At 42.3% G+C, this 25971-nt stretch overlaps 1 protein-coding gene across 1 annotated transcript in view; it reads left to right on the top strand.

Annotated features, from left to right (window-relative positions):
• Positions 1–25971, top strand: part of DRC11 (dynein regulatory complex subunit 11) — a 185543-nt gene that overhangs the window by 83227 nt on the left and 76345 nt on the right. Inside the window, exon 8 of the mRNA XM_090041693.1 lies at positions 14512–14596. Coding sequence (XP_089897819.1) covers positions 14512–14596 — 85 coding nt within the window. The remainder of the gene's footprint in view (positions 1–14511; positions 14597–25971) is intronic.

Genomic DNA, 25971 nt, shown 5'->3' with positions numbered 1-25971 from the left:
TAGTGTAGTGTGGGATCATTTTGAGGTGGCAGATGATCCCAGGTATGCTAACTGCCAGCAGTGCCAAAGGCAGATCAGCTGGAGCAAGGACATGAAACACTTAGCCACCACAGCAATGCTGCTTCATTTCAGGAGGTAGCACCCCCTTGCCCTTCTTCCTCCTCAGCTTGGCACCAGTGGGAGCATGCCCAGAAAGAAGTCCCTCTCGCTCCAAAGCCCACGTCCCCAAGAAGCAGAGGCAGGCCATCCTGGAATAGTGGGGGAAAGGTGGAGACAAATGGGGGTGTGTTCCAAAGGTGAGCAAGGTCACCTAAAGCACTGGGGAGATGCTTGCTCTGGATGGCCAGCCCTTCTTTGTTGAGCGTCCAGTGTTCAGGCTGCTCATGGCACTCATGGTCCCATCATACCAAGTGCCCACACAAACCACCTTTAGCAGGATGGTGGTGCCCTCCCTGTGAGGCATGCAGGGAGTACTTGAGGGATGAACTGAGCAAGGCAGTTTCACAGGTTGTCTTGCACTTCACCTTGGACATCTGGAGCAGCCGGGGTGGAGATCATGCCTACCTCTCCCTCACAGGGCACTGGTGCAATCAGTCAGGCATTGGTGGGCTCTCCTTGAAGCGGAGGTGATGGATGTGTCCCACACGGCAAGGGAGATCATGGTGGCCATGAACCGCATGGTACAGGGGTGGCTCCTTGGGCAGGGCAAGCTCATCCACAAGTTCATGGTCACCAACAACAGGGCCAATATGGTCAAGGTAATGCATGATGCAAACTTTGTTGGCATCCACTGTGTGGTACACAAGTTCCACCTCATCATCAGGGATGCCTTGGAGGGGGAGAGGGCTCCCGGTGACAGCGTTATCACTACCAGCCAGCTTATTTCGAAATCCAGGAAAGTGGTGGGCTACTTCCACTGGAGCATCAAGAGAGGCCAGATGCTGTGGGACAAACAGGCAGAGCTAAGCATCCCACAGCACAAAATCATGCAGGATGTGGAGACTCAGTGAGACTCCACATACCTGATGCTGGAAAGGCTAGTGGAGCAACAGAAGGTCATCCATGAGATGGCCTTGCTCGGGGAAGATTGGAATCAGCGGCCCCCTTAAAATGAAGTGGGATACCATTTCCCAGATCTTGGTGGTCCTCAAGCTGTTCCTCAAGGCCACAAGAGCCTCAGCACTGATGATGCCCTCCTTAGGCAGGTGATTCCCCATAGTGAAGGAGCTTGAGAATAAAATGGAGACATTCCAGGAGATCGATGTTCCTGGCTGAGTCAAGCCGCTTTCACCAGAGGTGCAGGCACTGTGAAGCAGCTAAAGGAGGGCATCAAAAAATGGCTAGATCCATTGCAGTCCAGTACGGTCCACATGCTGGTGGGCATGTGCGACCAGAGGGTGAAGGGGAGTGTGTCTGCAGCAGCAAAACCCTCGATCACTGGATGGAAGTGCTGATGAACAGAGGTCAAGAAGGCAGAGACAGGGGGATGTGGAAGAGGGGGATCCATTTTCCTATGCCAGTGCTCCAACCACAAAGCAATCTCCTCTACCACAGCCACTGCCAATGTGGGCCAAGGGCATGGCTTCAATGTTGGGGTCCAGAGGCACCAGACCCCACCATTGGGCAAGTAGTACGGAGGCCTCGGTGGCTACCTATCTTGCCGAGGATGTGGAGCTGCTGCACTGTAACCCATTGGCCTATTGGGCAACCCACAGATGTAGCAGGATCTAGCCATGGTTGCCTGGGAACACCTGTCCTGTCCACCAATCAGTATTCCAAGCGAGAAAGTGTTCAGCATTGCTGATGATGTTGTGACACCCCACTGCACCTCCTTGGATCCTGGTTTGGTAGAGCAGCTGGGGTTCCTGAAGGGGTTCCCCAAGCTCCACGTGCAAATGGAGTGAGTGCCACCTTCCTCACTCTGCACCTATTTGCTTTTAGAACCTTGAGGTGCCCTTTCACAAAAAACCCTGCACCTATCTTCTTGAAACTTGGCAAGCTTCATGCCCTCAGAAGAGGCTAACATCCCTGTTGTTTTCATCTGAATCTAAAAAAACCTGACAAGTTATGGTTATTTTAGTGATTCCCCATTATAATCTATGGCCGAATCTCCAAATTGGTGCCAAATCTCCGAGTCCAAATTAGCCAGATAGAATCAGGACAGTGATCCAAATCATCAAATCAATTCACTGTCCCTCCAAATCATCTGAATCCAAATTGAATATTTGCTGCTTTGCACAGGCCTAGTCTTTATGCTCTGTGGCAGTGAGTCTAACGTGTTGCACTATTTCTCACCCCTGAAGAAGTAATCCCTTCAGGTTGAAGTACAGGCAAGTGGTAGGTAGGGTAATTCACTGTGGCTTCCCACCTAAACCTGGCATGCAGATTTTGAAGGAAAAAAGAAGACATCTATTCAGTTTCTATAGCTAAAACCTCTATGGCTCTAGAAGCCTTGGTATTCATTCAAACTTCTTATAAACAAAACCTTTTTTATTCTATATCGGTTTTATAATATCATTTGCATTCCACCAAAATTCCCTAAGAGAAACAATGAGTTTGGTTTATAGGTTATTTATTTTGGCCAAACTTGTTATAAAATTGCATGCTTTATTTTCTTCTTTCCAGAATTTATATTGTGTTAATAAAACAGTATTGGCTTCCTTTCTCAGAATCTCTATAAAAGCTATTCCTGCAGCTTTTAAGTTGAAGTAACTGTGCTTATTTTAACTGTTTTGCTCTCTGCCATCAGTATTAACACCAACATTTCACTGATAAAAAAGATATGATTTTGACTGTTAAGAAATTCTATTTGACTAAAGGCAAGAGTTTTCTAACTCAGTAAATATAGAGGAATTTTGCTTGGCATCTCATGGAGCTAGTTTCTGCACTTTTGACCTCAGCCTGAAGAGAACAAAAAAGGTAAAAGGAAATCAATTCAGATGAGAATTTAATGAGCCTTTGGAGCTTCAACAGACACATTACTCCAGCGCAGAATCCTTCAGATGTTCTGATAGGAGCTATTTAACACATTAAGACTTGTTCCACACCCCTCAAGCTGTCACTATCCCCCAGTGCTCACATATGTATAGTATAGGTAAGATATCCTGCTGTCCTGAGGTCCAGTATGAGGTGCTTACACTCTAAGATGGAGAGAGTGTTACAATGTATGTTTAAAAAATGTATGTGCTGTAAAGAACCTTTTAAAAGGCTTAATTATTGAAGTCAATGGAAACACGACTGGACCAGAGGCTACTCTCTCTATTCCAGTCATTGGACATGAGAAGATGGAACACTTTGCTAGGGAAACAGGGAACATTTCATTTTTATTCAGTTCTGGGGGAAATTAATATACTTTTTTCTAGCTTTGTGTAGATTTTATTTACAACAAGGATTGTTATAAAGAAAATAATAACCCACTGTTCTGAGTCCAGGGGAAATGAGAATAGCATTAAATTGCAACAGTGAAGATTTATGTTAGATATTGGGAGAACATTTCTAACTCTGGAAAAGATGATCTAGCAAGGCTGTAGAATATTTGTCAATGGAAGTTTAAGTGCAAGTTAAACATTTTTCTGGGGTGGTTTTGACAAGAATAATCCTGCCTTCAGCACAAAGTTGGAATAGAGGACCTCCTAAGGTCCCTTCCAGTCCTATTTTGCTAGGACTCTAAAGTCCTGGCAAATTTTAGCTGGACTTTAAATCCTCACAGAAGGGTTCACATTATCTGACCTGTTTAAGGCATTGCAGGTACCAGGATAACATTGTTTCTCAATCCTATTGTGGACAGGAATATGCCTGGGAGACTTTTTTTTAGGTAAAACTTCTTTTGGTGAAAAATCAAAATCACACACACCAAAACATTTTGCAATGGTGTAAATTATGTCAACTTTTTCTGTATTCAAATTGCCAACAAACAGTTTTGCTCACCTATTTCTAGGAGGCTGGGAAACCATATCTCCTGGGAGAAGAGAAAGGAAAAGTTGGAGAATATGACCACTATTACGATACCAGAAATAGGATTTACCTGAAAAAACCTATGTCTTACCTCCTGCTATCCTAGTTTCCTTAACTGGGTACTTAAGGAGTCAGCAGGAACAAAAATGGGTTCAACTCAGACCTGCCACAAATGGAGAGTTCAACTATTGACAGGATGGTGGGACAGAGGACCAAAGGAGCATTGCTGTACATTATCAGCAGACTCCAGCTTGGTAACTAGCAAAGTATTCTCCCTGCAGAACTGGAAAACCTGGGGACTTGATGGTTCCCAACAGTATCAGTCCACATAAAAAACACGCAGCTTTTCTTGTAAGAACTATGTCCTCGGGCACTTTTAAGAAGGTTGCACATAATAAAACAGTGGCAAATAATCACCATATTCCAATCTATGTATCATCTGTCATCCTCCATGACAGAATTTAACTGCATTCCGATGGACTGGCTTGGTAATGCTTCATTTTGTGTGTCTTAAAATATCACATTTAAATACAATACTATATATACACTATACGATACTATACTGTACATAAGCCCTGATTCTTCACTCATTTATAGACATAAATAGCGCTATTAGATTCAGCTGAACTACTTGCGTGTATAACATTACTTATGAGTAAGTGTTTGGAAAATCATCAGAGAGGATGATGGTATTGGGCCCCCTGCCAGTCTCATCAGAGATAACAAACTATATGCGGAAATGAAGCTTTCTGTGTATAAAAACTATATATGTGCGTGTTGTTTATTCTGGAAATTATTTCCAAAGACTTCTGTAAATGACCCATGAAAAGCATAAAAAAGAAGAAAATGTAGGAAAATGCTGTAAGAAAAACGATTAAAAATAAATTAAGGCATCCATGTAGGTGTTTTTGTAGAGCCTGTGGCAGGTTGGTTTTTAAAAATTGATAGGAATTATTAAACAACAAAGAGTTTATTTCTTTTTTGTTTCTTATTTGTTTCAGTCTGTGCCAAACAGAGTGCTAGACTGTACAGCAGTTTTTAATGCCCTTTCTTTTCTACACATCCCACATTCTTTCTTACCCTGAAGAGAGTTGCATGTTCTTTTTCCTCTGAAGAAGATTTTTTATTTTCCTGACAGGGCCTTTTGTGCAATTAGATAGAGAAGTCATGGCCAAAAGGAAAGAATAACATATTTAAAACCATACTAGAGTACAGAGAGTAGGTAGTAAGTTGTCGAATCTATTACTAGAAAAATGTTTGAGTTAAAATTGTGTTGTCATAAATCAATATCCACATTTAGCCTTAGCTATAACCATCTTTGAACATTACAGGGTGCAAAGAGGAAAAATTAGGAATTAATTGTAGCTCTCCTAGAAGAGAGGAGGAGAGGCTAAAAGATGCAAAGCAAGCTGAACACAGTACAGACATGCATTGTGTGGCATCCTCGCCCATCTCCAGCAGGCATTTGTTGTAAATCAGAATTGAGACGATCTGACATTCAATTCATGGGAGTTTCCTACACAGAGATTGCCAGTCATGCTGATTGGTGCCAAGTCTTGTGGTAATTTTGTGCTGTCAAAGTATCACAGCTATCCAATTTATTGTAATTGTGCCCTGAGAAAAAATTAAGCCGAGGAATGAAATACTGGCCCTACTTAAGTCCCTTCCATTGATTTCAGTAAAACCAGAATTTCAACCCAGGTGTCCAGAAGTGAACATCTAGTGTCATTTGCCTCAAAGAGGCATTCCTTTGCAATTATACTCTAACAGATCTAAGTGATTTTTTAAAAGGAATAATTTTGGGAAGCACAAAAGTAACAAAAAATGCATGGTAACTAGAGTAGAGACTGACATCTGTACAGATCCTTTTCCTTAAGGAAGGATTCTTCTCTTTTCCCAACCTTGTCCATGCTGTAACTAACTATCTGGTTGGGATATTTTAATGTAATTATTGATTTACAATGCTTAACATTTCAGTTTACAAAGCATGTCTCTAAGGCAATCTAAATCAAAGCTATTAAATATAGTACAGAACAACTGAAAGGACTTCTCTGCTTTTCAGAAATGCAATAGATTTCTCCTCTGTTTTTGCTCACTTAGAGATTATCATTTTTCAAAATCCTATTCTTCCATGATCCCTGAGAAATGCAGCATCTTCTACAGCACAAATGCATTTAGTAGTTCATTGGGTCAGAGCCACTGGATTTATGGCATTTAACATGCTTTTCCTACAGTGACCTCTGTTTGGAGCTCAGTTTGATTTTCAGCAGTGCTAGACTGGCTCCTGGAAATAATCCCTATCCACTGAGGCTTCATTTTAGGATCATAAGAAAGTAGGTCTGGAAGGGACCTCACCAGATCATCTAGACTAGCCCCCTGCTCAAAGCAGAATCATCCCTGAAAGATCTAAACCATCCCAGCCAAGCGTCTGTCCAACCTGCTCTAGAAAATTGTCAGAGGTGGAAATCCCATCAGATGGAGACCCGTGTCAGTACATGATGTGGAAGAAGGGTCACAAGGAACACTCTCTTTCTCCTTGCCCAGCACCTGGGAAGTAGTCATTATACAACGTCTGGAACTGGTCACCTTAGACATGTTATTGAGGAGTATTTTTCCTCTCCCTGTAACCCTGTCTATTCCTATCTTTTTTTTTGCTTCTGTGTACAAGCCAGCACATTGACCATACTATGAAACTTTTCTTTGCAAACCAGAATCTTCTATTTTGATTCATTTACCATATTTACTTGAATGTAAGATGGCCCTGATTATAGAACACCCCCCCCCCAATAAATAGATTCAATATACAGAAAAATTATAAGTTTGATAAGATTTCCCAGGTATAGAATATAGTTTTTGGAGGTTTGTCTTCAATGTTTCCCCTTCCTACTGTTACAGCAAGCAAAATAAATCTGGGGGGGTTAGGTACTCCCTTTTGTCCTCTGCTCCCCCAAAATTCTTTCCCCACTCTTTACTCACTGAGCACGTGGAAGTGAGGAGCAAAATTGAAACAACTGACCTTGAAATAAATAAAGTTGTAATGATTTACATATAGTACACACAGATTTAGTTCATCTACAATTGATGCATTTGAAGCTGCTGCAAGTTTTAGCAGAAGTACTCCATAAATACACTTTTAAGCAGCACTTGTGTACCTACTTATATATAGTAAAAAATATGCATGGTGGTTCAAAGGGTTAAGCTGACCATATGGAAATCCTGGAACTCTGGGACATTTACAAGTCAGGAGGGGCAGGGGCAGGGCTGTATGCTAAGCATGCAGGAGTGCCTGCCTGCCCACCTGCAAGGCAGTCTGTGCCACTCCAACTCCTGGCCAGACTGTACCTGCATTTCTAGGATGCCCATTATAATCCCCAACAGTCAGCCAGGGCCATCCTCTGAATTCTGGGACTGTCCCAGCTAAACTGTGACATGCAGTAACCATATAAAAAGATTTACCACATAGTTCATTGGGCTGGGCCGCAGTCAAGGCACGGTGACCCAAAAGCTCAGCACTGCTTGCTAAGTGTATGTACTCTAGATACCTCCCACAAAGAATCCATGTGCTAATTAGCCCCATTTATAACTGGAACCAGGTGTTCATGTCGTAAGTCCAGGGATCCTACAAAAATGTATGTGCAGATGAGGCACAGGGCAACCTGGTCCAGATACCATGGAGGGTGGGGCCAAACTAATCATATGCAACAGGCTGGGGGGCGTGTGACAGAGGGATTCTGGGTGAACTGTTTGTGGCCCCATTTGGTGATGTTTGCCAGACATTGAAGACTGTCTGGTAACAGGTAAAGAAACAGCAATCATTGGAAGTGAGACAGAAAGGCACAGCTCAGCTGTGGGAATGCAGAAGTTGAAATGCATGCAATATAGTAGTTCACCATGACTTGAAAAAAAAATAGGTGCCAAGAGGGACTGTGCTCAACGCGCACTACCATATGTCTTATTCAGCTGGTATCCTGCTGGTAGGTCCCATCAACATGTTTGCCCACACTATGTGTTTTATAGTCATAGTCAGTGTTGGCTGCATTTAATCAACTTCATAGTTGATTTATATTACTGAACAATGCTGTATTTAGCAGCAGTAGTTCAAAGATATACAATGGCTTTTACCCCCCCATACTGACTGGGGTGGGGAACTTACCTTGTATTTCAGTAAATGTGATAATCAGATTTTCTGATGAACTGTATCCCACATATGAAAATAACAGCATGTAGTTTGACTTGTTCTAGTTTTGTTATGCTCCTTGCAATTCTTTGGTTCTTTCTCCCATTAAGTGATCAGTGTAAAATAAGATTATTTTTTTGTTTGCAGAGCTGTTGAGAAGCAAGACCAGATATTATTTTAATGGCACTGCAGGAAAAAAAGTGGCAAATTCCTGGTCTTTGCACTGAACTAGGGGTTTAATTTATCACTTACTTTACCCATTACTTCTTGATTATATTATATAACCTAGGAAAAGCAGGATTTTTTCTTACCATTAGTTAAAGCTTCCCATCCACAAACTGCTAAGCACACAGTTCTTTCCTGACATCAACTTTATATTTGGAATACAACAAACAAAAAAGTAGCAATGCCCATGCATTTTATGAATGATCAGCCAGCCATATGTAGACATAATTATGGATGCAGAGAAAACATTCAAGTGATGCTGATGTTGGAAATGAGCTCTAAATAGATTAGAAGGAAACATGGACTAAATACTTTTTTTTTAATCCTTAAATCAGGAGACAGAATGATCCATGAATGGATCTAAGATTTTGAAAAAGGGAGAGGTACAGCTGATGTGGTGAATCTTCACATATAACATAACACATTTTTCTCCACTTACAGAGAAAGTAGAAGTTTTACTAAAATGCCAGGGGTCTAGTGCTTTATTATTCAGCTTAAAATCAAAGCAAAAACAAATAACTTTATAGGAATGCATATTAATTTGAATAGATTATTTTAAAAAACACAACAAACAAGACAAAATAATCTAGAAAGTATTTTATTAGTCTTGTAGTCATAGCTTAATGTACATCTCTTATGCATATTCGTAAAACAAAATCTAGCCCTTTTGAGTGTCTTGACACTCCACTGTCAGTCATTTTCATACCTGAATTAATATTCATCTAAATTAATATTACTGTACCTGAGTTAAGATTTTTAGCCAGAGCTAAGAATAATCTGCAAGGCTGTGAAACAGAAGAAAGATATTACTAGGAATGGCTAAAATAAAGCAAAACTGCAGGAGAAAGAAACATCAAGCCCATTAGAAAAGAGAAAGGGTTATTAACACCAGTGGAGTGAAGAGAGATTAACAGGAATCAAGTTGACTATAATGAGCCATGGAGTCAATTAATTCCTTCAGTAGGAAGAAATGTTGCTGCCCCTCTCAGATAGTTGGTTTTAATGTTTGCATAAATCAGGTATCAAGGGGGAAGTGGGGAGAGGGAGTACACATCCACTCCCCCTAGATCTGCCCCTGGACTAAGCTAACAACAGCCTCCCCTAAAAGGTCATGGACTGCAATAAATGTCATCAATACCAAGCTCTTTAAACCTGAAATATCATGAGTATCAGAATAATGTTATTTTAGAAACTACTATGATTACCAGGTCTGATGCACATTAGAGAATTCTGCTGCCACATCTTTTGAGCATTTACCTTATGCCACAGTTACACCAGTTGCACCCCTGAAATAGAAGCCACACTCAAGCCAAAACTATTAATACGGGCAAAGCAAAACGTCTTTCTGGACTGAAATTTGGCACAGCATTTCATATTTTGGTTTGCTTGCTTTGAGCATTTAAAGACTCTGCTGTAGTCAGGAATATTAAATAGAATTTTCAAAGAAGACATCAATTTAGATCAACTACATAATTGTAGCAATTATGTAAAGTATGCCTCTTTAAAAATAACTATGCATATGGATTTAATTAACAGACCCAACAACTTCTTTAGAGCCCCATTTGGAAAAAGTGAATATGCAAGCGGAGTTATGGCCAGATCCTGAACTTGCAGGGATACACCAAGGAAAAGGGAAGGATCCTCTTTTCTGCCAAGCACAGCTACACTTGAATAAGACCGGGTTACTTCTTAGCACGTAAAAGCACATGGGCCAGGCCAGCAGCACAATCAGTATGTAGTATTTAGAGAAATATGCTCCTCCACAAATGCTGTGTAGCACATGCCTAGTGAAAATTTTCCACTCTTTCCCAGGCTTATCATGGTGGAGCTAATTTCATACATGCTATTGGTACTATTTTGCCAGAGAAAGAAGAAATAAACCCACCAACCAATACCTTACAAGTCATCTTTGCACTCTGAAGGTACAATTTCCACACATATAGACATACCCAACTTGACTGTAATCTCCCTAGCCAGTGTACTGAAAGTAATAAAGCTGTCACAGCACAGTCCACATAAGCATCCCAGAGCCCTGGGTACCTGTTTGACTGCTGAAACTTCTGCTGCTACAGCCTCCTTGATATGGGTGTTCCCTTAGGTACATCTGCACAAGCTGAACTCATGCTTCCAGGGGCACTGTAGACATAGCCCAAGTCCTTCTATGGGCATTAAAAAAAGCAGTGGTGCCTAAGACCAAACCTAAAGGAAAGGGGCAGCCAGAAACATGTAAAATGTGTATGGCAGAGAAAAGTTAATATAGCTGTACAAAAGAGTGGCAAATGATTTCAGATCAAAAGTAAATTTATTTATTGGTTTTACTCATTACTTCAGTATCCGAATACTTTACAAGCCAGTTAAGCTATATAATGGTTTCAGGTAACTTGAATTTATATTTGTATTCCTTTAGGTCCCTGACAGATGTTAAATTAAAGGCGTGATGGGATCTGAGGCAGGACTCCAACAATCACACTTCCTGCCATGCCAAACATGCACAGCAGGAGCCGTGCTTGTGGGATGCAGCATCAGATCCCATGCCATATTGGGTGCAGGGGGAGCTGAGTGAGGCTGACCCAATCAGCTGACCAGGGCTTCCAGCTGGGGGCGCACAGGGGAATCCTCGACTCTGATGCACTCCCCAGCTGGGAGCCCTAGCAGAGCTCCCAGGTACTCTCCTGAAACTGGGAACTGCAATCAGCTGACCGGCACTCTCCCTCCAGAGCACACAGAGTCTTGAAAGGCTCCAGTGTGCTCCAGAGGCAGGGAGCACTGGCCATAAGGTCAATTAAAAGTGTGGTAGGAACCAGCCAACAAGTTATTACACATATTTTATGTGATAACTTTGTGGCTTATTCCTTATTTTATCACACCATTAATTGAATGAACGTGTGACCAGGTCACTAAAGATACGATTAACCAGCCTTGGCTACATGACCCCCTAAGTCATCTTCCTCCTTGCCTTCTCCTCTCCCCACTATACAGTACACTTATAACTTTGGTTCCCATCTCAAAGTTCCTAACATAATTAATCTTAGGAATTAATCTTTCATAATGTTATTTTTTCAGTGTAAATAATTGCATTGGTTTCTAGAAAGATGTATGATCATAAGTGGCTGAAGAGGTGATGCACCAAACAGAGAACAGAGAAAGATGGATGGTACAAGACTTTAACAGTCTTTGTTAAATTTTAGTCCATGCTACCAAAACTTCAGAACGCTAACGCTCAACTGCGTACATGCTCAACAGACAAAAATTCTCTCTCTCAAGAGCATAACATCCATTTTTGTCTCATCTGCCTTAAATAAAAAGCACATAAAAATACCAAATCTAAAACTTTTCTGTAACAAGCATTAGAAAGCAAATTACATTAGGATATGAGTTCAAATTGATTCTTTATCTTTAGAGCACATTCCCATTTTTTCCTCCTCCAACTAACATTAATAATAAATGTTAGTTGGAGGACAGTCTTAGCATTAAATACTCTGGCTTTTGTCATTTTAAGTCAAACTCTTAGCAGTGATTAAACATAGAGGTTGAATTTAATACAACAATAAACTCTTTCATTGAGTCAAGAATTTGAATGAGTCCTTATTTTTCTTAGAGATAAAATGCGTCTGTAAAATCAAATGTGACCTAACATTTAACAGACCTGATAATACATACTTGTTTTTGGATTCTCAGGCTATTTTCCAACTGCTTTTTAAAATCATGTCTGTAGTACAAGTGAGTGCATCCTTTTATTTATGGGAGTTTCTGGCAAATGTAGGGGAGCAATATTTTCTGAGTCTCATTGCATGTATAAGTAATAATCACTGAGTACACAAGCAGAAATGTCTGTAGTTATGATAGATTCATTTTCATTTTTATTTTATAATTGGTATTTTGGTGGTAATCAGGGGCCACAATCATAGTGAATCTATTATAACAAATGTAGCAAAAAAGCCCAACATTTTTGCTCTAAGAACCAGATATACTAACTTAAAATTTAACCTATGGCTTAACATAAAGTTATAGTTACACAGGAAAGGCCAAAATTTCTGTTAAAAAAAACTGTTTGAAAACTATAAACTAGATTTTGTGATTATTTTTCCCCAATTCCTAAGGTGTATTCACTTCACAATGTTTAAAAAACACCAACTTTTATTGTTTCTCCCAAATTTCTGAATTAGTATTTGTCCTGATTTGTTAAATAAAAAGTATTAATGTATACTGAAACGTTGTGTACCAAAAATCTGATCTGTATTAAAAAATAGAGTCATGTTGATAGTATATTTTTTAAAAATAAGGAAACATTCAGAAAGGCCAATTAAAAGGCCATTAACACTCTGGAGACTCAAAGATGAAAAAGGCCTGGAGATATGTTTGAGAATTTAGTATCTGGTGAGCAAAAATTAAACAATAGAAACAATTTTATATGTGTAAAGTAGTAACTATGATCACCTAATGTAAATATATATTCCTGGAAAAAAAGAAAAAGTGATACTGTTTCCCTTAAAAAGCTTATTTCCATCGAGGCAATGTTCTATTGTTGTTACTTTAATTCCCCAGATTTTAAGAACAGAATTTTGTGTTTTTAACAGTACTTGCTGCAGAACATTTCTTGCTTTGATGGTCAGTTACATCACTTGTGCGCTGCTTTGTTGAGAGGATATGAGTTTGTAACAAAAAAACAGAACCTGGAACCGAAGGAAGCAGAAAGAAGACGTGTGCACAGAAACCAAACAGCAGCCCTTGCATATTTGTTTTCAGACCTGCCTGAAAGATCAGTATAACTTTAAGCGAGCAGAAGAGACTTCAAAAGAATTCTTTAAAAAAATTTAAAAATAAGAATTGAGGGTATTCTATTTAAAGGCTTTTCATTCAACATTTATTTTTTTAATTAACCTGTTATAAAAAACTCATCTTAATAACACTTTCTCAAACCTTAAAAGGAAATGTTTTTCATATCTTAAAAGCAGTAACCCTAAATAAAAATGGGGATTTTCAAAAATACAAATGGTCATTAGCAGAGCTGGTCAAAAAAATGTCAGATGCAATGTTTTTTCTATCAGAATAAGTCAAAATCTTTCAAATAAAAAGTTCTATAAAAACGTATAAAATTTGACATTTCATATACAATACATGTATGCAAGTTCCTCCCAGAATTCAAACATCTTTCAATGTTGCATTGAACAAATGATTTTCATATATATATATATATATATATATATATATATATATATATATATATATATATATATATATATATATATATATATATATATATATATGTAATTTGTATATGCTTTTATACTATGAAAGCCAAAGCCTACCTTAACAACTGAAAAGTGATTTGAGGACCAGTGCAAGGGTCTGGAAACTAGGTAGGCTGTAGGCCTTATGTGGGTCCTTGCATTTAACTATCCCTACTAAATCTCACTTCTACCTAAAGCCACGGCCTTATCTCTACCACAGCCCCACATTGGATCCCGTAGCCCCACAACCCAATATACAATCCCATGTGCCTCACAATCCACCTATACTCTATACCCTGCAGTCAGCCTCCACCTAACCACACTCACAAGTCCTACAGCCTACTGCCATGTCCCAACCACCCTGACCAAGCTCCATGGTCTGACCAGCCTACTACCACCAAGTTCCTCTTCCCAGGCATAGTACAGAGACTGAACTGGCTTTGTATGTTCCTCAGTTCCTAATTAACCTGCTCACAGCCTACTAAGGTGGTTATTTCTGGTCTTCATGTCTCAAGGAAAATGCTGGCTGGTGCCATGGGACTGTTTGAAAGAATCAAATTATGCCTTACTACGTCTCTTCCCCTTCCTGAACACTACGTCCACCCTTGTGTCCCACTGCAGTACCTCTAAAGTCCACCAGTTACCACTGTTCTACACACTTATCTGATTTGTTAAAGTTTGTCTAAGAACATTAGTATTTTATTACAGGCTAAGTCATGAGAAATTTCAGCTGAATTTTTCTAATTTAAATGAACTTGCTAAACTAAAACCATCTTACAAGGGAATACAATTCTGTCAGTCTTTGCTTACGAAGAAAAGGTGTGCCTCAATAAGTATACTGACATTAATAATTAAGGTAATACAATTAGCAACAATAGTATCTTAAAGTATGCACTTAATATTTTCCCTTTGTTTCTCATACAGGCACATTACAGGCAAGTTTCCTGACTACCCTGATGAAGAGGATGGAGGTTCAACTGTTATTTTTTCTCAGAAAACCCCAGAACAGGTATCAGTCTCTTTCTCTCCTGAAAAAAGGACAGAATGCATGGTGGCTGAAATTAGAAACAGAAGCTTCCGTTACTATCCATATGTGATTTTATAACTGTGAGGGGTTGGGGTAGGTCACCCGGTAGTGAGTTCCCCAATTCCCCGAATGGCCCCTGGAGAGAAGGGGGTATGCGCCGGACCGCTCGCGCCGCCGCCAATCTTGCCTGCCACGACTTGATGGAATAAGGGGTTCACCCGGGCAGGGCGCTGACGGTCCACGGAAAAGGGTACCCCGACTCCAAAGTCCAGGGGTCCTGAGGGCTCCTCCTCCCCTACACCCTCGCCCGAGCCTCCGGGATATGGGGCCCCACTGGGGTGCCCCTGCTGACGGAATAGTCCGGCGGGGTACCCGCCCACTGACGGACCCGCCCCAGAGTCCCACCAGCACCTAGTGTCCCTGATACTGAGGGCTCCTCTAGTCCGGATTTGTCTGGCCCTAACGGGCCTGAGTCTCTAGACCGGGGGGGGCTACAAAGTCCGCCGCCCTGCCCGCGGGTCTTCTTCCGTGACCAACCGGCCACCAGCCGCCGGAGGAGGGCCCCTCCGGCCGAGGTTCCCTTCCCGGGTTCCTCCATCGGAACCGCCACCGGTCCCTTGGCTACCTGTGTCTTGGCGGGATGCCTCGCTGCTCCCGGCTCCGCTGCGGTCCACTCCGCTGCAGCCGGGGTTCGCCGCATGGCTTCCGATTCCGCTGTTGCCTGCCCTGCTGCCGCCGGCTCTGCTGCTCCCGGTTCCGCGCTTACCGGCTCCGCGCCTCCCGGCTTCGCTGCTACCGGTACCGCCGCCGCCGGCTCCGCCGCAGTCAGCGTCTCTCGCGACGCTCCCAGCTCCGCTGCTCCTGGAGCTGCCGCCGCTGGCTCCGCTGCAGTCGGCGTCTCTCGCGCCACTCCCTGCTTCGCTGACCCTGGGTCTGCCGCCGCTGGCTCCGCTGCAGCCGGCATCCCTCGCGTCGCTCCCCGCTCTGCTGCCCCCGGGTCGGGCTCCCGCCGGAGCCTCCGTCCTCCTCTGCCCGGGGTAGGGGTGCTCCTTTTATTTGCCCGGGCCGGTCCCATGCCGGCCCGGCTTACGTTCCGGGAAACTCCAAAGTCCCAACCAGACTTCCGGATCGGGTCCCGGAAGCTGGACGGAACCCCGGGCTTCCTCCCTCGGGCCAGGTCCCCTGTGGTCCTGGCCCCCTCACAATAACATGCTCTCCATTCAAGAAGCTTATGATTAAAAAATTTATTCTGACTGTAATGATTTCAGTTGTATAAGCAAGCAAATAAGCTTCATTTGTTTCATTATTCACTTCCTATAAATAGAAATTTGTTCCCCTTCAATACAGATGGCTAATAAGCCACACTTGAAAGCTGTGTCAGGTATGACAACTGCAGACTGATAAACTTGTGTAGGGACATATGAGCACGGTTGTCTTATAAGAGTTTCATGCATTTAACTGAATCTGTTCAGTTCGAATGATGTACACAGGTTTCAGCTAGTTTAACCCCGGTTTAAAACAGTTTGGTTTGTATCAGTAAATTACACAATTAAGCTAAAACAGGGGTACTCAAGCTTTTGGCCCTGCAGGCCAAATGAGTGGCATGGGGCCAGTCCAAGGGCCAGATTGAACTCAGTGTGCCAGGATTGGACCCTGCGAGGACTTAGGTAGCCCTCATGGGCCAGAATTGGGCCCCAGGGTTCAGTTCCTGCCCTCTCCCTGCCCCGAGCTCTGGGATTAGGCCCTGGGCACTTTCCCCTCCCATTCCTGTATGTCAGGATTGGGCCCTGGGCCTGGCACTGCCTTGCCCCCACCCAACCCTGGATACTGGGATTGAGCACCCAGTCCAGCATGTAAAGCCTGAGGCTCCCCACAGGTACAGAGATTTGGCAGCAAAGATAACACTCCCACCCTGCCGAATGTCTGGACCCACAGGGAACCCCGTGGGCTGGATGACAATGCTAGAGGCCAGAACAGGTCCGTGGACCAGGGTTTGAGCACCCCTGAGCTAAATTATTTTAATATAGAGTAAACTGGAGTGTTTTTACATTGGAGATTTGTAATAGTCTAATCATATTGGCTTTTAAATATCTATTTAGTTAAACCAGAGAAACGTTTCTAATAGAGGCCAGGATTAAGGGGCTTTAATGTACTGCCAAGAGGGCCATAAAGAAGTGAGAGACAGTATAAGTAGAAGTGAGAGATCTTTATATAATTTACACCTTTTTGCAACCCCTGTTAGTTGTTTTTCCTGTCAAAACCCTCTTTTGGTCTCCCTAACTAATAAAAGATGTTTGTAATCTCTTTCCTTGTTCACCACGATGTCACATGGAGAATATCATTAAGCCCAGTTGGAGGAGTAAAGGCAAAGGTTGGCACTCAGAACCATTTTCTCCATCAAGAGTGATGTTAGTGGGATGATAAATCTGTTGGGAGGGAATTACTAGGAAACCCAGTACGAGTACACAGATTCTGACCTACCGAGTAAACTAGTGGTGACTATTAGTGGGTTAGGGGGAAACCCACTGGCCTCTGTAGTTATTACAGTAAAGTCTCTCAGTTGCTAAAGAAAATTGTATGCATTACCTGCCTGCAGCTGATTATCTTATTTAATGAAAATATAATAAACCATTCTTTTGTATTTAATAGTTTTCTAGAAAACTGCAGGGAAGGGCCTGGGGTATGTCAGCAGTATCTTTGCAGTTTTGACCGCAAATAGTTTAGCATAAGGCAGACCACTGTAAAAGCCAGTTACTTTGCTTAGAATAAGAAAATAATCACATGAAGACCCTCTATGCCTCCCTACAAATGAACTTTGGGTATACTCCTGCTTTAGCTACTGATCAAGTTCACAGTTTGCTAGGGTCAGCCTGCCACCCTCTGTATCTAAGTGTCTCTATTGTTCTGTTGCAGACAGAATGACCAACCAGTCTGTTAAGTTTTTCAGATTTAAAGTAGAAACATATGCTGGAGTCAAGAGGGCTTTGTTGCCTGTTCTAAGCAGCAGGAGAGCTGCCCAGCAGGTACTGCTTATTACTAGAGAAGGCTTCAGGGGACGCAAGGATAATTAGACCTGCCAACAACAAAAATAAACAAAATTCACAAATAAATTATGAAGAGAAATGGTACTAAAGCAAGACCTACTTTTGTAGTAAATGCTGGAAATAGTTTTTCCCTCCAGCTTTCTGATTCATATCTCATTTATTTTGATGTTTCTTGGGCATCTGCTTCCTCTTTGCATTGTAAATACAGGAAGTGGAAAGCCAGAAAAACAGTCTGAGAGATTGTTTTACTGCCTACTTTATACCTGCACAAAGAAAAAATACCTAGAACTTAAATATACCTAGTTCTACTGGCAAACTTATGGTGGGAAATATTTGATTTAGAGATATTTCTGGCTTCTTTCTCTCCAGTGTAACTGAGATCAAAATTTGTCCCATAGTCTCCCAGATAGATTAGATTAAATTTATTATATACAGAGGGTACTACAATATGTTAATGAATTTGCTACGTGACTGTCAAACACATAAATAAGATACCCTTTTCTCACTTGACTCAGTCTGCATATTGGGTATGTCTGAAGGCAACTGTTTTCATTCAACTTTCAGGTACTAGTAGAAGTCCTGGCTCCACTTAATTAATATGAGTTTCACCAGTAAACTTCAGTGGGTCAGTTTTTCATCTTTTGCATGTATTACTTTCTGTGAATGGGTTTGTTACTCTCAAGTTAAGCACCATGAAAAATCAAGATAGAAATGTATTTAAAGTGAACTTTTTATAAGACTTAGGTAAAGGCACATTGGAGAACATAAAAAATAATCATTTCACAAACCATTACTGCATTACTATACATTTTTTATTTCTCTATCCCTTGACAACTGTGACCTTGTTTGACTTTATAATGAAACTTGGGCTTCTGCACAAAAATAAACTTTCAGGCTTTTAGCCTAATTTTTACAGCTATGTCACAATGGTGAAATAGTAAAAATAAATAAATAAATAAACAGTTTTCCAAAGATGTCCCAATAGGATTTTTTCTGCCTACTGATTTGGGGTGGGGGGGGGTTTGGTTATCTTGGCTGAGAAAAGATTTTTCTCTATTTCTTCATAGACCCTTCAGGGGATAAGATTTTGGTGAGACAATGTAATCTTACTGCATCTGGTTCAGATTTCTATCCCAAATGTCTTTTAGATTCTTCTGTGAAGATAATCATTATGTGTGACATTTTTTGGCTTTGTTTTTATTCTACTGCCAAAAAGAATAGTTTGTTTCTCCAATTAGTTCTTTTTTATTTTTAAATCAATTCATCATCAAAGTTGCAATCTAAAAAAAAAAAATCATATTATTCCTACAATTACTTCCAATATTCAGTATCTTATCAAACAAAACTCCATTTACTGGGATTTGGCCTGCAGATTAAATTTGCAGGGGGTAGGGATTAGGAAGTTAATTCTGAACTGCTGTAATTTCTATTTTGTAACCTGCTGGCAGTAAGAGGAAGAGGAGAATATATATGTACTAGATATTGCACAAACACATGTGCCTGCTCACAACTGAGTAAGCTGTTCAGCGCCATAATACAAATTATCATCATTATTATTATTAAATCACCATGAAACAAGAGTAATCTATTCACAGTGTCAGTTTGCACAATTATAAACAGCAGTGCTTTAGATATGCCTATTATGCCTATGACAGACTCCGATTTGTAGGGTTTTATATCTTGAACTGCATTTTTTATACATTAATACAGTCATTCTAAACATTCATCAGCATTCTTCACATGTAACTTTATCACTTTTTAAACTGGAATACCTAAGAAAGTGAACGATTGACTTGACAGCTTTTGTAGAGAAATAGCTTCCCACGTACAGCTTTGAGAACATAAGTGCTATACTGGGCCAGACCATTGGTCCATTTAGCCTATATCGTGTTTTGGACAGTGATGGAAATGGATTTATACAGGGAGAGAACATTCACTGTTTGGTCGGGGGGAGACGGGGGGAATCAAGTTCCACTTTGGAGCCAATCTAGCAGAGAGAGGCTGCCAGTCCACCTGTGTGTCTTCTAGCCCCGCCCACAAGGTAGGCTGCTTTAATTAAAACACTACCACATCCCATGTATCAGCATCCCCTCACTTAAAAATAGTGGTGGGGACGCTTGAACTAAAGCTCATTGAATGCATGGGGACACTGATACATGAGATACAGGAGGCCGCTGGGAGCATGATAATTGCCACACTCCAGTAGACTCAATTAATTGAGCCTCCTCCAACGCACTGGAATTCCAGTGCATCGGAGCAGCCTATGCGCTCATATATAGGTGCCCTTAGATACCATGAAAAATTGACACAGCCGTTGCCTTAAAAGAAATATCCAATGTATAAGTTAATTTAAGCAACAAATCAGAACTGTCAGGATTCTGCAGGCTAGATGGTCCAGTGATTTGGTATTAACCATGGATTGAGGGTTTTGTTCCTTGATTTAATGCTTCCCATGTGACCTGGGAAAGTCACTTAATTCTCTGCCTCACTTCCTCATTTGAAGAGTGTGTAATGCACCAATACACTGGAAAAGGAGAGATATATAAGTATCTAAGACAGAGGGAACCAACACATGTTCTAAATTAGTACCTAAAAATTGAACCTTATTCTATCTTGCTGGTAAGGAAAGAAAGGAATATGCACTCCTACACTCCTTACTAGCACAAAAAAAGGTGAAGCCTTCTTAGCCTGTTACTGAGAATGTGACCACATCCCATCTGTTTGCCTACCTAAAAGATTTCGGATAGATCCAGCAATTGGTGAGCAAGACTTAACTTGCACTTGGAGGCGCATGGTGGCGGTGACGGCCGCCGCCTCCACAACCTCCTGCTGCTGCTGCAGAGCTGTGCAGCTGGCGGCAGTGGCGTGGCATGGGGTGGTGGTGGCTGGGCGGCACGCAGCCATTCCCAACCCCACTGCCATGCTGCACTGCTGCCACTGGCCACACAGCTCCGAGCACAGCTCCACAATGGCAGCAGGAGGTTGTGGAGGCAGCAGCCATCACCGCTGGCACGGGAAGCTACTGCCACTTGCCTGTGAGGCTGCCCGTGTGAGCAGTGATGGCCACTGCCTCCACAACCTCCTGCTGCCACTGCGAAGCCATGCTCGGAGCTGTGCAGCTGCTGGCAGCAGTGCAGCATGGCAGTGGGGTTGGGAATGGCTGCGTGCCGCCCAGCCACCACCACCCCATGCCACGCCACTGCCGCCAGCTGCACAGCTCTGCAGCAGCAGCAGGAGGTTGTGGAGGCGGTGGCCGTCACTGCCACCATGCGCCTCCAAGTAAGTGGCAGCAGCCACTGTGTACTAGCACAAGCCTCCACCACCCCGCACCCATCCCTCAGCATGGCTGCAGCGTTGGCCATGGAACTATGCTCTGGCTGAATGCCAGCTTCCCTCTCCCCATCCCCCAGGCAGCCGACTGGGCAGCATGTGTGTGGCCTGCACATGGCAGGCACCACCACACTGCACCGCTCATCACTTTCCCACAAAGCCCCCCCACAGAGGGGCACCTCGTCCTCACCCCCTGGCCCTGCTCCCAGCTGCGATGTGCCCCCTGGGCCCAGCAGCAGCCCCTGCTCCCTCAGCCCGCAACCATCTTCCCCAGCCCTGCCCCAAGCCCCACTTACCTCCATGCTCTATGGGCAAAGGGCGAGTCTGAGCCTGAGCCCAACCTTAGCTGCCTCAGAGGCTCAGGCCCCACCCTGCCCCCTCTCCCTCCGCCTCCAGTCAGGGCTGGGGGTTTCCTGCCCTTTTTGCAAATGGCTCCTGCAGGCTGGAGCTGTGCCAGCCTGCAAGAGCTCTTTGCAACAGCAGAGAATCTGTGGATTTCTCTGCTAGAAAGAGAAATCTGTGTTTTCTCTGATAAAAACTGGGAATCCATGGTTTTCTCTGTTTTTCTGTGGGAAACAGAAAACCCAGATCCCTGCCATCAGCCGCTGCTTTGTGCATGCCCATGGAGGGGTTGGGCACCAGAGGCAACCAGTCAGGGGCATGTGTCTCCCCGCCCCCCAATTTGTGCATTCACAGTGAGGCATGGGGCTGCAGGCTGGCCAGACCCGCACCAGGCAGGAGCCACCTCTGTGGCCCAGTGAGTGGGATCCAGTGCAGGACATCAGAGTTTGCAAGCAAGACTCATTGCTGCTGCTGCTGCTGCTGCCACTACCACCACCAAAATCCCTGTGCCAGCCATGCCACCAACAGTGCAAGCAGTAACAGAACTGGGCCAGGGGAGGCTATGCTGCTCTCACCTCCTCCCACCACCACCTTCTCGTGTGCCAGGCCATGGCTCTACCCTGCCACTATAGCCCAGCCCCCACCAACACCACTCCTGTCAGGCTACCCGCCTTGCTCCCTATCCCACCTCCATTCCGGCGTAAAGCCATGGCCTGGTGCATGAGTGGCTGGCAGTTTGCGGGGAGGTGAGGGCAGCATGACCACCCCCGCATCCGGTCCATTACTCCTCATACTACTGGAAGCACAGCTGACATGAGGGTCCTGGCAGTGGCGGCAGCAGCAGCAGCAGCAGCAGCAAGTGTTGTCGCCCTGCTCTGCCCTCCCATGCTGCATCCTGCCCACAGGGCTACTGAGATGGCTCCTGCCTGGTGCAGATCTGGACAGGCTGCAGCCCTGTGCCCCGCTGTGGGCACATGTATCTGATGGGGCACATGCCTGTTGATGCATCACCTATGGCATCACCTATGGTCAGGCACCCAGCCCCCTGCCCCACACCACACATAGTGAGGCTGGGACCTGGGGGCAGCAGGTTAGGAATGAAAGGCACCAGCAGGGCTGGGATAGGGGGAAACTGTGGGTCAGGAGTGAGGGGCACTGCAGGGATGTGGGGGCTGTGGCTTGGGAGTGAGGGGCATGGCATATCAGGGCTGTAGGGGGGAAAACATGTGTCCTAGTGAGCAAAGGGGGCAGGAGGAGGTCTTATTTTCCAAGATAAAAAAACAAAATATGTACATATTTAGAATTTATTTTAGTATAATTACTGAGGCATTGGTAGGCTTCCAAATTACTTTAAAACTGTAAATATATTAATAAAACATTGTGTTCAACTGATACCTAATATACATACACACACATTATATATACATATACACACATACATACACACACACACACACACACACACACACACACACACACACACACACACACACACACACCCCCAATATATATAAAAATCCAAAATTCTCGGATAATAATCCAAAATGATCTGATTTTATATATATAATCAGATAATTTTGGATTATTATCCGAGAATTTTGGATTTTTTTAAACAGAGAGAACCAGGATCCCTGCTTATCAGTAACAGCTTGGACTTGCAGTTCCACTTTATGCTACATCCCAACTTTGCCATCCATCCTTTTCAGGGATCTCTAATAAACACTCAGAGCAGCAGTGGAAATACAGCCCTAGAAGTCATCTCTCAGAAATATGAAGGAAAATGTTCCTTCTCATGTAGAAAAGGAAAGATGGCATTTGTCCTGTCACTGAGTTCTGAAAGTACTTTGTCACTTGCTGTGTAGTTTCAGCTCAATTAATTATTGCCATGGCAAAACCGTACAGGTGTTGCCAAACTGTTAAAGAGGAAAATATCCCAGGAATCTGTTGGAAGTTGGCAAAATCTACCCAAGATACAGCTATATTTTGGGGCTTGATATCCTTTGTCCGTTCTATGTCATTACTGTCCATTCTCTGGTCTCTCAGAAAGTATCTGAGGCTGTACCTAATTTATAATCAAATGTATGACTGCAGCACATGTAGACATACAAGATCTAGCTTTAATTTAGGTACAGTACTTGAGTTACCAATAGCAATAAAGATGTGGCAGTGTAGGGAAGTATCAAGGGTTTAAGATTTGTGTAACCCATGCCACCACGACTGACAATTTACAAAGCCCATATGTATTGTACACATTTCTCAGATGTGAGCAGAGAGCAGATTTATCTGTGCTGTTCTGGTGGCTAACCATTGAGAAAATGGTTAGCCACCATTACTACAGAAAACATATTTATCACACATTTGTTGACAATGATTGCAGCTAATTTCAGGTATACTGAGTTTCAAGATATCCATGATTAGAAAATGTAAGACTATTCACACAAGAAACTGGAATTTAGTCTCACTATATAGTGAAGAGTCTTAACAACTAAGCACAGCGGGAAAAGTTTGCTCTTTTATCATTAATTGCAACTAGCTCTTCTAGTCATCATTAAAAACAAAAAAACAATGCCCCCCTCCAAGATCCTTATTTTTCAGCAGCATACTAATGAGCCAAACTTAACAGGACAGCACAATTCACCTGTATTACAAGCTCCAATCCAGAAACTCTTTCCGTATCACATTATTCATGTTCATAAAACATAAGCAAGTTTCTTTAATCAGTCTAGAGATATTTAATATTTTTGAATAATCAGAACCAAACTCAAAGTTATTCCTAAAATTAAAACCTTTTGGAAATTTCATGCATAGTTACTGATAAACCCCATTACCTAAACCCACTCCAGAACTGTAAGTGATTACAGTTCTCTTCTGATCACCTACAACAGGAGAAGTTAGAGGTAGAGGTTTCAAGGTTGGATTCCTGGCATCATACTATAAGTAGCTCTGTTTGTTTTGGATACAACAGCCCAGCTAGGACAATAAAAATCTATTTTGAACTCCAGTCAATCTATTAATTTATGCAGGCAAATGAAATGCTTCACTGCTTATCACTGCAAGATATGACTGAACAGTGCTTAGGGTTCAAATTACCATATTTAATTAAATGTAAGATTCTGAAATGCTTGGGGAAATCAGCTAATGAGATTTCACTGACTGCAATGTATAGCTATGTCTTTTTCCTCCCTTGCTTACTCCTACCCAATCTTTTATGCATTAAAAGGCATTCTTCAGAAAACAAATATTTTTACTGTTATAGGAAATGTTTATTTTAGCCTTGGAAATATTCCATTTTCCCTATTTTAATGTTGCTGCACTGTCAGCATTTTAAAATCTATTTCTGTGAACAAACATTAGTATCACAGATCTTTTGTTGCACTGCTGCCACTAATCCTGCCACAAGAAGTAGTCTTTAGCATGATGTTCAGTTTTCTAATGTCATGTTCAGTTCATCTGTCTGGGACATTACCATTTGGATGGAAAATGTAATCTTCCTTTGAAATTCCTGCTAGTCTTCTTTTATGGGACTGCCTTAAATTTTCTATGTTGTAACACAGGAACAGTGAGATGTAAATACATGCTTTATTGTGGAAGAACCTTCTTTTCTTAGGTAAATTATCTATATGCCCTCTCTTCAAATGCTGCTGTGTACACAGCAGTCTTTGGTGCTTTCCATTACATCTCCATTTTTCATTTATTCCTTAGTATAGCCTATTTTTGTATAGAGGTAAGGAAACCAAGACCAATATAATTCAGCATTACAAGAATTTAGCTGAATTTAAGGCAGTTATTCAATGTGGCTACAGCAAATCAGTTACTAAATACCTATTTTGAATCCAAAAGTAGCTGCGGTTGACAGAAGTCTGGGATTACACTTGGGACTAATGCATTTAGTTTAAAATAAGGACCAGTTCCAGACTTCAGTACATTGCACAAAGGGTCATAAGACCCAGATTCGGAAGCCATGTGCCCTAACATTTTATGCTAAAAACTGAAGACTGATTAAACAAGCCATGTGACTGTCTTGCTGCTAACTGAAACTGAGACCCCAAATATTCACTGAGCTCTTTAGGAGGTGAATTCTGAGAAAGCAAATCCTACGTGGCCTTTTATTGTCCTAGAAATTCAAATAGAGGGAAGATTTATGAAGGGTTCTCAGGCCTAGTAAAAAAAATGGATAAAAAGGAACTGAAACAAAATGAGAAATATGGGGAAGATATAAATGAACAGGAAAGAAAGTAAAAGAAGAAACTCACAGAAAGAAAAGAAGCCATAGAAATGCAAGTAGTCACATGGAAAAATGTGCAAGATCATTGGTGATGAAATAAAATAAAGGGCTAGCAAGTCTCAGCTGGTGATTTTGGAGCTACGCTAGTTTAGCCCAGCTGAAGATGTGAGCTATGCATTTATATTTCTAACTAACATCTGTCTTCTGCCAAATATGATTTAAAAGAGGGTCAATATTCTACCCATGTTACACCTCCAATACGTTCCTAAAAGACACATCTATATAGAAGCAGTCTGCTTTAGAAACACTAGATCAAATTGGAAGAATGATCCAGGTCTAGAGTTATGTACCATTGGCATGTTATGTTTCTAGGTGGAATTCAAGGATTTGGTTTTACCCTATAAAGCCCAAAATGA

The sequence above is a fragment of the Crocodylus siamensis genome, chromosome 4 (assembly GCF_052110815.1).
Source record: "Crocodylus siamensis isolate JL-2025a chromosome 4, ASM5211081v1, whole genome shotgun sequence".
NCBI classification, from domain to species: Eukaryota; Metazoa; Chordata; order Crocodylia; family Crocodylidae; genus Crocodylus; species Crocodylus siamensis.
The sequence above is the reverse complement of the archived record's forward strand: the minus strand, read 5'-3'. Positions and strand labels throughout refer to the sequence as shown.